This window comes from Pelophylax lessonae (genome assembly GCF_965119305.1).
Source record: "Pelophylax lessonae genome assembly, chromosome: 1".
In the NCBI taxonomy this organism is placed as follows: domain Eukaryota; kingdom Metazoa; phylum Chordata; class Amphibia; order Anura; family Ranidae; genus Pelophylax; species Pelophylax lessonae.
Genome location: NC_138768.1, coordinates 237,000,176 through 237,012,410, shown reverse-complemented (window position 1 = coordinate 237,012,410; position 12,235 = coordinate 237,000,176). Strand labels below are relative to the sequence as shown.

Sequence of the window (12,235 nt, the reverse complement as noted above, 5' to 3'; positions counted from 1 at the left end):
CTCCCTGTTCGTCTTTCCTCATTAGCTTAGCTCCCTTCCATTGCCTCGCCCTCCATCTCTGAGTCCCATGTTGTTTGACACACTTCAGCTTTGGGATTCTGCTAAATTATCTGCAAGTCTAACTTCACCCCATCTACCTCTGCTCCTCCTGGAATGGATAGCCCAGGGCAGTTTTGCTGGTGGAAAGAACGTTCCCTTGTCACGCCCACAAGGATCCTGATGTTGACACCAGTGGCGGCTGGTGCTCAAAATTTTGGGGGGGGGGGGCGCAAAAATAAAAATTTGCGGCAAAAAACGCGGTAAAAAATGCCCCCATCATCAATGCAGTGACCAGCTTGCCTTGCCCCCATGCCCCATCAATGCAGTGACCAGCTTGTCTGCCGTGCCCCCCCCCCCCCATCAATGCAGTGACCACTGACCAGCTTGCCGTGCCCCCATCATCAGTGACCTGACCAGCTTGCCGTGCCCCCATGCCCCACCCAATGCAGTGAGCTGCCGTGCCCCCCCCCCATCAATGCAGAGACCAGCGTGCGTGCGTGCGTGCCCCCTTAGCAGTGTGCCGGGCCCCCCCCCCCCGAGGCATCACTTCACTTACCTCTCACAGGCGGTCACCACGTGCTGCTGCTGCTGAGTCGGCCCGGAGTCTTCTGAGACGCAGATGAGAAGAACACAGTCGAGGCGAACAACGAGTTCCTCTTCTTCCTCACGCGCCGCCCCTTGCTCTCCTCTGGTCTGTCTGTGCATAGTGTATGTAGTGTGCGTAGTGTATGTAGTGTGCGTAGTGTATGTAGTGTGCGTAGTGTATGTAGTGTGCATAGCGTATGTAGTGTGCGTAGTGTGCATAGTTTATGTATTGTGCACAGCGTATGTAGTGTATGTAGTGTGCATAGTGTATGTAGTGAGCATAGTGTGCATAGTGCATGTAGTGTGTGTATAGTGTATGTAATGTGTGTAGTGTGTGTAATGTGTGTAATGTAGTGTGTGTATAGTGTATTTAATGTGTTTAGTGTATGTAATGTAGTAGGTGGTAGGAGCAGAGGTTTGTGCAGGGGTTGTGCCTGGGAACACCCTAATCACTATGTGCAGTGCCAACTCCACCTACTGATCAGCCCTCCCCCTCCCCCGTGAATGTTTCAGGATGGAGATCGGGGAAAGGGCTAGTTAATAAGTAATTTACCGGCCCCTTCCTTTTCTAAATGAACACACTCACTCACTGTGTTTATTCACAAATCGAAGCATAGTAAATGTGTTTACTATGCTTCTATGTGTTTGAGCTTTGAGGTGCAACAGGCTGCACACATCTATGGGTAGGAGGCGTGTTCAGCGCATCACACAGCTCCTTTTTTTTTTTTTTTTTTTTTATACAAGCTTTATTTGAAGTGTACGAATGTACACTTCATTCATGGTGCTGTACTGCTGTATAGTGCCATGTGGTTCTGTACAGAGCACTGCCATAAAATTCAGCATGTCCTCAATTTAGCACAGTTCTGTACTGCAATGCAATGTGAACAGGGAACACAGAAAACAATTGTTTCTGGGTGTCCTTGCAGTAAAATCCTTGTCACCACACTATGTGTGAATTTGCCCTAAAAAGCTGCCTGTTGGTCCCTATAGAATGGCTCCTATGGCTGATGATCTAAATTCAGGAGCATTTGGGACCAGTAAATGAACCATTAGAGGTGAATGCAAGGTACTCTGAGCAGCAACAGTCACCCATCTGACATCAGCCTGACAGACGGAAGGGGCTTCTTCTCAGGGATGTGGCTGTGTGTGTAACAGCACAGATCAACGGTCCTACATAGCAGGACCGTTAGATCAGTGCTTTTACACAGGGAAGAATGACAGGCAGCTTTGTTTACATTAGCCGCCTGCCTTTCTCCCTTCAGAGCGGACGATCGCGAGTGACCGGCGGACCGGGTCCGCCGGTCACACGCACGGAGGTGTCTGTGAACGAGCCGGGGCGAGAGCGCGCCTCCGGCGGCACACGCTCTCCCACTATTGGCTCCCAGGCTAGTGACGTACCGGTACGTCACTTTGCCTGGCCGGGGCTGACCGCCGCAGTTTATGTACTTGCGGCGGTCGGCAACCGGTTAAGTGATGTGACGTCTCTTGGTAAATGGACCCCTGAGACTTACCTCCCCTTCTGATCGGATGAAAAACGGATGTAAACGGACAAGCGGTCCTTTTTCATCCGTTTTTGCATTGGTAGTGGATGTAAAAAAAATCAGACGATCCCCCGCTGAGCAAGAGAATGACAGCTGTTCTCCGCGCTGTGAACGGCGGTCGGTTCTCATCCAATCCCATCCGATTCGATCCGCTGGACTGATGGAAAATAGGGTTTCCATCCGTCCAGATTTGATGGATCGGATGTCAGCGGACATGTCTCCGCTGACATCCGATGCCCCATAGGGATGCACGGGGGGACCGTTCAGATCCGCCAAAAAAACGGACAGGCAAATCTGAACAGTCCGCCTGTGTAAAAGGGGCCTTAGACCAGAATTTTTTTATTTTCTTTGTTATCAGATTTCATGTTTTTGGTATATGACAAATAGTTCTGTATTATGTGCTAACTGCCAGTAAAACTTTTGTAAACGAGAAAACTGCAGCCTTTTTATAGCATTTTGGGATCTTCAAACCATTATAGAGTAAGACAGCCAATAGACATGAGATGGCAGTCTGTGGCTCGACTAGTTTTCTGGCAGATGCAAAATCTCATATCTGTAAAAGCAGGCAGATTGCCACCAGTCAATAATTCTCCTGGGTAGACATTATTTTATCAGGTTGTAAAACTTGTCCCAATCATAATTGGCAGTCTGTGCTGCTTTCCTCCACATCCCCCTGGCTTTTAATTCACATAACATTGCTAAGACAACAAAGCAAGCTTTGCAAGTTTACAGAGAAGCCTGCAGTGCTGGGGATCATGAGTGATCAAAGTCTGCTAGCCCAATCCAATGATCCTCTTATGTCTATGTGCTTTATGCTGGAAATCAGATGGTTAAACATGTTGTTCCTGGGTCATCAGACTTCCAGAGGGTGACTTCCTTTTATGAGTTCCTTATCACACTGCTACTGCAATAAAGGTTTAATAGATCATTTTTAAATGCAGTGAACTTTGCACAGGAGTGTTTTGGAGGAAATGAATGGTGGTTGTGTAAAAGTCACAGACAGAGGTATGAGTGCAGTGAATGAGCGGGATATGTGCATACACGCAGGAAGTGGGGGTGGCACATATTTATTTGTATCGGGAACATTTTCTGCCTCTTAGTGCTAGGCTCACATTACATCCTTCTCTGCCATAGCCTGCATTTACTTTCTCAGTTGTCCTAATTGCCAGAGGGGGAGAAAACTGCAAGAAGTTATTGCTTACATTGTGCTGGGATGCTGTTTTGTTAACTCTTTAAGGGGGAATGTGTCACAGGCACTGTCATCGTAAGGTATATCTGTCATAGAGATACAATCTATAAACCATGAACAGATTTTAGGATGAACAGTTTCTTTTTGGAAATCTATTGCCCTAAGGTGTGATTTTTCTGCCTTTTCTCACTTCCAATTGTTCTTTATGCATATTCTATACCTGAGTGCTTTCTGCAGTGCGCTGTAAATAAATTAGAGCAAGTCACATGAATGGGATTCCTTAATCTGCAGAAGGGGTATTGGAGAAAGCTGTGCCCCCTACTGCAGGTGGTGAAGCAACTGACAACCAGCAAACCTGCATTGGCTTAGGGCTAGAGATGAGAATGTGTCCAAAGAAATGGGGTAAATATTTATGTGCTAATGGATCTCTTGTTAATTTATTCATTGTTATTTTTCAGTGCCTTTTCTGGCCGTAAAACAGGAGCAACTCTCCCCCAGAAGCCAGCCCAGCCAACCCGAGAACCTGGTTATGCAGACACCTCAAGAAAGCTCAATATTTAGGGGTAGGAATTACTCTTATGTTCATTTACAGAACCGCATGACTTAAGACATCTCTCTGCATTATCCTGTAAGTTACAACATTTATAATCGATTTGTCATTGTGTGAGTGAGTGAGCTGACCATAGATGGATAAAAAATGAGCTGATTCCCCCATCCACTTCACAAATTCAGGGTGGATGGAGAAATCCTCCCCACTGTGCCATTGTATTCTGACTATGGGAACTCTTCCACTGTCAGAATACACTGATCAAAGCTGCAGCCCATTGGCTGTAGTGCTGATTGAAGAAAAATGTTTCAACATTCCCGTTTGAGAGAAGCCAATCATTAGATTGACTTCTCTCTTGTAGGATGGGTCAATTTTCAATCGATCTATGGCTAGCTCTATAATACACTTTCAACTGCTTGCTTATGCCTCGTACACACGCATCGATTATTGGCCGGGAATTTTCGGCCAACGTCCGATCGGCCGATTTTCGGCTTGTTAGTATGATGCTTTCGACAACCGACTCTGACTTTTCGGCCGAAAAAAATCTGGTGTGCAGGCTATAAAATTTTTGTTGGCCGTCAACACAACGGCTGATTTTCCGTCAGTCAGTACAGATTTGAAATCTGATGAGCAAGACTGGGCATGCTCAGAGAAGAAAAAACACACAGAAAGTAAACCAGCACATGACATCACTTCTGAAGTAGATTTTTGTTGGCCGAGAAAGTTCGTGTGCAGTCTAGGCACATTCCAACCCAAAAAACACCACTCTGGACAAAAGTCGGACGATCGGTCGGCCGATAATCGTTGCGTGTGTATGAGGCATTACATGTAGTCCACAGCACTGACACTAATCTCCACCTGTGTGGCCTGGTTATCTTCCTCACTGACATTGTTCTTTCATATCACAGGTTCAAATAAGTTGGCTGCATGCATTTCAGTGAGTTTATAAATACCCTGGTTGCATTTAATTATTTTATACAACTCTAATGTCATTTCAGGAGGTATAATGGTTAGAAATCTTCATCAAATTAAGTAATCAATATAAGAATTAACCACCTTATTATCGCTGCACGTTGATAAATGGTGGGTAGGTGGATGTACATTTCTGGAGCACCATTTGAAAATGGCGCTATTTTTACTACTTGTGTGTGTGCAATGCAGATCACTGGCAAAATGTACAGAGCCAGTCTAAACGGCTCTGTGCTTTGAAATGGACACACAGTGATAACAAATGTAAAAATTACAGGCAGCAAGAAATATGGTTAGATTGTTTTGTTTTTTGAACCCTCTTTCTTTGTAGATCTCCTTTCCAGCCTCTGTAGTGACCTGTATAGAACACATTAACCTGTCTTATCATGCACATTATTTATTTATTTACTTGTAATTATGTACTTGTATATCGCTGTCAATTTACGCAGGGCTTTACATCTATATAGTACATTCACATCAGTTCCTGCCCTTATGGAGCTCACAATCTAAGGTCCCTAACTCACAGTCGTGCATATCATATACATACAAGACAATTTAGACCGGAGCCAATTAACCTACCAACATGTCTTTAGGAGCATGGGAGGAAACTGGCATACCTGGAGTTAACTCAGCACAGATAGAACATGCCAACTCTAGGCAGGTAGTGCTGTGGTTGGGATTCGACCTGCTGCCAGGTGGAAGTGCTAACCACGTAGCCACTGTGCTGCCCATTAACCCCTCACCTCCACCCTCCCCCTCTCTAAAAGAAAGCTCTATTTGCCTAACAAAATGGTTTACTATAAAATTCATGTGGGTACATTGTTGCATGACCAAGTAATTGCAGTAAAAGTATTACAGCACTGAAAAATGAAAAGTGGTCTGAAAATAGTAGTGCTAAGGGCCAGTTCACACCACATGCAGTCCAGTGCAATTTATTTATTTTTTTCTCTGCATCAAAAATGCATAGATAGTAGGTTATATTTTCAATGGCATAGTTCATACCAGTGTGGTCAGTTCCAGTTCCAGAAAAAAAAGTAGAACATGCTGTATTTTTGTATGCACGGAACTGTTGTGGAATGTAGTAAAACGCACATGTCCTTATTCAAGGTTAAGAAAAAAAGAAGGGGAAAAAAGCATCAAAAACACACCAAAAAACGCACCGGAATGCATCAAAAACGTACATGCAGAAAAGCATCCAGACTGCGTTTCTATGGTGTGAAATGGCTCTCAAACTCAATTAGTCTCATCTAAAATAATAATATTACATGCATTTTCTGTAACATAAGACATGAGATGTACTCTTTATTATAATACAGTTTATATTTTCTCTTGAAAGAACCACAAATGTTAAATATTTCTCTACACCTGTGTTTATAACATATATGCCAGTACATTGTGCTGCCTTTCTCTTTTAGGCTCCATTCACACCTGGGCGTTTTTGAGCGTTTTTCAGCTCCAAAAACGCTAAAAAAAAAAAACACATTCCAAAACGGCCAACAAGTAAAACCCCATTCATTTAAATGACCCCTGTTCACATCTGAGCGTTTTAACGCCTGAAGCAAAACGCCTGTAGCTGAAAATAGTACATGAGCTTCTTTTTGGGCGGATTACCAGCGTTTTTGATAGAGGTCAATGCCTGCCTCCAAAAACGCCTGAAAATTGCGGTAAAAATCGCGGTAAAAAACGCTTGAGTGTGAATGCAGCCTTAGACTGGGTGTGCACTGTTGTGCTGCTGCAATGCCTATTTAAACAGGGCTCGACAAACCTCAGGCGCCAGGTCGCCATTGCGACCAGGAGTTTCGAACTGGCACCTGGAAACGTTGATTGCAATACACATGTTACATATCGCCGTGCACGCCGAAATGTGAGCAATAATTCTAGCACAAAACCTCCTTGGTAGCACTAAACTGATGAATTATGGGGGTCTTTTAAAGCCTATGGAAAAAATGGTGTACTGACATGTTAAAGGTTTGACATGTTGGTTATCTATTTACTCAACCTCCGATTTTATATTTTACTCAAAAATTGGGTAATGGATTGCGTTTTTTTGCCCCCTAAAATATACTTTTAAAGTGGTTGTAAAGGCAGAAGATTTTTTTTATCTTCACGCATTCTATGCATTAAGATAAAAAGCCTTCTGTGTGCAGCAGCCCCCTAATACTTACCTGAGATCCATCTAGATTCAGCAATGTCGCAGGAGTGTCTCGGCTGCCTGGAACTCTCAGCCTGATTGGCTGAGACAGCAGCATGGCACCATTGGCTCCCACTGCTGTCAATCACAGTCAGCTAATGAAGAGAGAAAGGGGACAGGGCAGGCCGCAGCTCCATGTCTGAATGGATGTAGGGAGCTGTGGTTTGGCTCGGGTGCCCCCATAACAAGCTTCTTGCTGTGGGGGCACTAAACAGGAGGGAGGGGCCAAGAGAACCAAAGAGGGAGCCGAGAACAGGAGGGAGGCCAAGGGAACCAAAGAGGGACCCGAGAAGAGGAGGATCTGGGCTGCTCTGTGTAAAACCAATTCACAGGGCAGGTAAATGTACCATGTTTGTTATTTTTAACTTTAAAAAAAAGAGACTTTAGTATCACTTTAATGTGTTTTTTTTTTTCTTCTTTTTTTTACTGAAACTTTGTGTTTCATAGACCTTTTGAGGTAATATCGTTTGACAAAAAATTGGAACTACCACTATTTAATTCTCTAGGGTGTTTGCTTTCAGAAAAGATCTAATGTTTGGGGGTTTTATGTAATCTTCAGGCCTAAAATGATTTTTAAACGTGTAAAAAAAAAAAAAAGAATAAAAAAGCAAAACGACTGGCAGCGAACGGTGCAAAAGATAAATTCACCTTCGGGAACATGTTACGTGTTCTAGCCATAAGATTTGTTAGTTTAAAAAATTGCTTCAAACTTTAACTGGCTCATAGATTCAAAGCAAGTTTGTCAAACCCTGCATTTAAATGAATAGGCTATCCTGATGTAATGCATGGTGTAATGCATATTTATTCACCGCAACAGTGTGAATAAAGCCCTAGGCAAGACTTGGGTGGCTTGATATGATTATTCCACCTACAGGATGCCTTTCGTATGTTAAAGAGAGATTTAAGAAAATTCTGAAGGTATAAAGTGCAGGCACCATCTTAAACTTTACTGTTATGGCCAAAGTCCAGTCCTCTCTAAAAGTCAAAGTTCCAACAATATTGTGTAAAATGTCGAAACTTGGCACTACCCCTCCCCTTTCACACATTCCTATTGCCACATTAGTATGATGGACTACCTCACTGGCCAATAAAAAATGTGCAGGAGGGCAAGCCTGGGCACTGTGAGAAAGTGTCCAATGTTTGCTTGTCAGAGCCTGAGAATTGCCCATAACTGCAGTTGTTGGGGCCTGCTTTCATTTTTTACATGTATCAGTTTTATGTATTTTAATTTGATTCACTAAAAATGTGTGATTTATTTAAAAAAAAAAAAATACCCTTTTTTACACCTCATACTAAAACGGATACTATGATTCCCCTAAGCTCTTGACGTTCATTGGCGATGCATACAAACACTATAAAAAAAATGTATTATTTCATTGGTCCTAAAAAGGTATTGGTGTTTCCAATACAGGTACAGCTCAAGGAGGAAGTCTCACTAAAGGTTTACCAGGAAGTCGACCTCCACCAGATCCTCAAATAACATACAGAGGGTCCATTACACATGTGAGTCTACCCTGTGGGCTGATGATTATTGAAATTGTGCATTAGGGTTATCACAAATAATGCAGGACAATGCTCTGTTTCATTTTGTTTTTCTCTTACCTCCATTTCCACACATCTTTAGGGCACTCCGGCAGAAGTACTTTACAAAGGAACCATTTCCAAGATCATGGGAGAAAATAGCCCATGCAGGGTGGACAGAATGCGTGAGGAGCAAGTGTCCAAGGGTAAAGTCATTTATGAAGGCATGAAAGGCCACATCCTGTCACTCGATGGCAAGTCCCAGGATCTTTTTTTTACCTTTTTTAAAGAAACTATACAACACAAATGAATAGGCTGAAGAATATTTATACTTGAAATGTGTAAGAGTGTGCAGAAGATAAGCCAATAACTAATTACATAATCAGGGCTTTTTTCAGCAGGAACGCGAGGGAACGCAGTTCCGGCACCTCCAGCACTGAATGTATTTCATGGCAAGGAGTGCTGGGGTGTGCTGGAGGGTCTAATGATGCTGCCTGCTGGGGACTATTGTCGCTGGTAGAGATCTATTTTTGTGTGGGGGTATCTATTGTTGCTGGCAGGGGGTCTTATAATGCTGGTGGGTCAATTGTTGCTATGAGGGATCTACCGTTGACGGAGTCTATTACTGCTGGAGGATCTGATGTTGCTGCTGGGGGGTCTATTGTTGCTAGGGTGGTAATTTGTTGCTGGGGGAATATATTGTTGCTGGGGGGGGGGTCTATTGTTGCTTGGGTGGGGGTCTATCAAATTCCATACAAATTACCTAGTAGCACAAATTTTTATTTATTATCTAAAAGTGACGGTACAGGGCGGTGGATAGGGAGTGGAACCAAGGGATGGTGCTCAGAGGTGGTTAGGGGGCAGAAATTACTCAGAAGGGAGGAGTACCTGCTCCTATTCTCTGAGAAAAAAAGCCCTGTACATAATACATTTTTTTCTTTGCAATACCCAATTAAAAATGTGTCTTTTTAGAGGACCTTTTGTTTTATGGGCAGACTATGATGTATCTTGTGTGTACATTGAAAGGCTGCAGTTATAATAGGCACAATTAATTTCAGTGAAGGTAAAATAAAAGAAAGCTGCACCTTTTTAAAGGGTAACTCAACTTTCATGGGAAAAAAATAGCAAACAAAAAAATATAGCGTATACAATTACTACACAAGTCATATTGCAATTGAATGTTATTAAAAATGACCTTTCCTTTTCAGTCTGCATCTCTGTAATTTTCTGTAAAGTGCAATGCAATATGGCTAATTCTGTACACAGAATGTGTTCAGAACGCCCCCCCCCCAGTAACATCATTTCCTGATTTTGTGATTGGCTCATTCATTTTTCCAGAAGTCTCCCCTGCAGAAAAAAATTCATTTTTGGTAACATACTCCCAATAGAAAATCACATTTAAAGGGATGTAGACCCTACAAATTTCTTCATTAGAGCCCTACAGCTGCAGCAGCTGGTTGATAATTATGAAACCACTCCCAATAGACTAACTGAGCACAGGGGCACAGAGGAACAAACCGGGATTTCTTCTGGAAATCAAAAGGTAGGAATCTGCATCAATGTTTGTTAAAATCCTTGCAGAGGAACATCACCCAGAGGGGAATGTTTTTTTTTTTCTTCAAAAAAAGTGGAGTTGCGCTTTGAAGTACATATTAACCCTAAATGAATGCCATTTAGTTTGCTACAGCCCTGTGCATTGTTTATTTATTACAGGTACTTATGTAGTATTGTTAATTTACACAGCGCTTTACATACACTATATTACCAAAGGTATTGGGACGCCTGCCTTTACACACACACAAACTTTAATGGCATCCCAGTCTTAGTCCATAGGGTTCAATATTGAGTTGGCCCACCCTTTGCAGCTATAACAACTTCATTTCTTCTACAAGGTTTAGGAGTGTGTCTATGGGAATGTTTAACCATTCTTCCAGAAGCACATTTGTGAGGTCAGGCAATGATGTTGGACGAAAAGGCCTGGCTCGCAGTCTCCGCTCTAATTCATCCCAAAGGTGTTAAGGTCAGGACCCTGTGCAGACCAGTCAAGTTCCTCCACCCCAAACTCGCTGTATTTATGGACCTTGCTTTGTGCACTGGTCCAAATCATTTGGTGGAGGGGGGATTATGGTATGGGGTTGTTTTTCAGGGGTCGGACTTGGCCCCTTAGTTCCAGTGTAGGGAACTCTGAAGGCATCAGTATACAAAAAGACAATTTCATGCTCCCAACTTTGTGGGAACAGTTTGGGAATGGCCCATTCCTATTCCAAAATGACTGTGCACCAGTGTACAAAGCAAGGTCCATAAAGACATGGATGAGTGAGTTTGGGGTGGAAAAACTTGACTGGCCTGTACAGAGTCCTGATCTCAACCCAACAGAACACTTTTGGGATGAATTAGAGTGGCGCCTGCAAGCCAAACATCATTGCCTGACCTCACAAATGCACTTCTGGAAGAATGGTCAAATATTCCCATAGTCACACTCCTAAACCTTGTGGACAGCCTTCTTAGAAGAGTTGAAGCTGTTATAGCTGCAAAAATTATTATATCGAACCCTACAAACTAAGACTGGGATGCCATTAAAGTTCATGCAGGTGTCCCAATACTTTTGGTAATAGAGTGTATATATTGCACATTTACATCAGTCCCTGCCTACAAGGAACTTGCAATCTAAAGTCTCAAATTCACATTCATACATATACTAGGTCCAATTTAGACAGAAGCCTACCAGAATGTCTTATCCTTTGTTGGATCTCAATGCTGCTGCTCTCCTGCATCCTGCAACATCTATCATCTTCTATGCATGTACTCCAGTGATGGAATAGAAAGGTAGAGAATAGGCTATGTTAGTCCCAGGAAAGCTACTCGGTGAAAAGTAGCCAGGGATTAGTGCCTTGCTGGGTTTTGTCTAAAGGAATTCTATAGCTAAAAAAAAAAAAATGACAGTTGCCTGGCTGTCACTAATTCCAGTAGCATTAGTCACCATCCTGGAGAAGCTGAAGATCATAGACCTCAGAATATCTCCAATAGTAAAAAAGCTGGGAGGTTTCAACCTTTCCTTTCCAAAGTAAATAATAGTTACTCAAAGCTTATTTCACAATTCAATAAACGTGATGAATTTTGTGACAAACATAAACATGGAGTTGTTTTATTATGTCCAGCATACTCAAAGTAGCTTGAGTGATTAAAAAGAATATGTTTAAGCACTTTATTTTACAGAAATGCATTTTTTTAATTGTCAACTAGTAACAAATGAGTTCAGATTGTATAGAAACTGCAGGCAAGAAAATATATGTACTCCCAGTCAGTTTTGTAATCTAGAAACTAGGACAGCTGCTAATTGGCTGATTACTGCTTTTATTCTTAATTACAAGTGTTCTTCACTTAGCTTCCTTAATCAGATTCTACACCAGGGGTCTCCAAACTTTCTAAACAAAGGGCCAGTTTACTGTCCTTCAGACTTTAGGAGGGCCGGACTATGGCCACTGAGAGTAGAAAAGATCTCGATGTCAGTGGGAAAAAACGATGCCCCATCTTTAATGTCATTGGAAGGAATTGTGCCCTATTGTTGGTGTCACTGGAAGGAATTATGCCCCAATAATGGTGTCATTGGGAGGAATTGTGCCCCTTCATTGGAAAGGAATTATGTCCCATTG

The 12,235-nt window shown here is 42.7% G+C and overlaps 1 protein-coding gene across 1 annotated transcript in view; it reads left to right on the top strand.

The window, feature by feature from the left end:
- NCOR2 (nuclear receptor corepressor 2) overlaps positions 1–12,235 on the top strand; it is a 737,979-nt gene that overhangs the window by 617,599 nt on the left and 108,145 nt on the right. Inside the window, exons 26-28 of the mRNA XM_082255577.1 lie at positions 3,813–3,917; positions 8,473–8,564; positions 8,686–8,836. Of these exons, the coding sequence (XP_082111703.1) occupies positions 3,813–3,917; positions 8,473–8,564; positions 8,686–8,836 (348 nt within the window). The remainder of the gene's footprint in view (positions 1–3,812; positions 3,918–8,472; positions 8,565–8,685; positions 8,837–12,235) is intronic.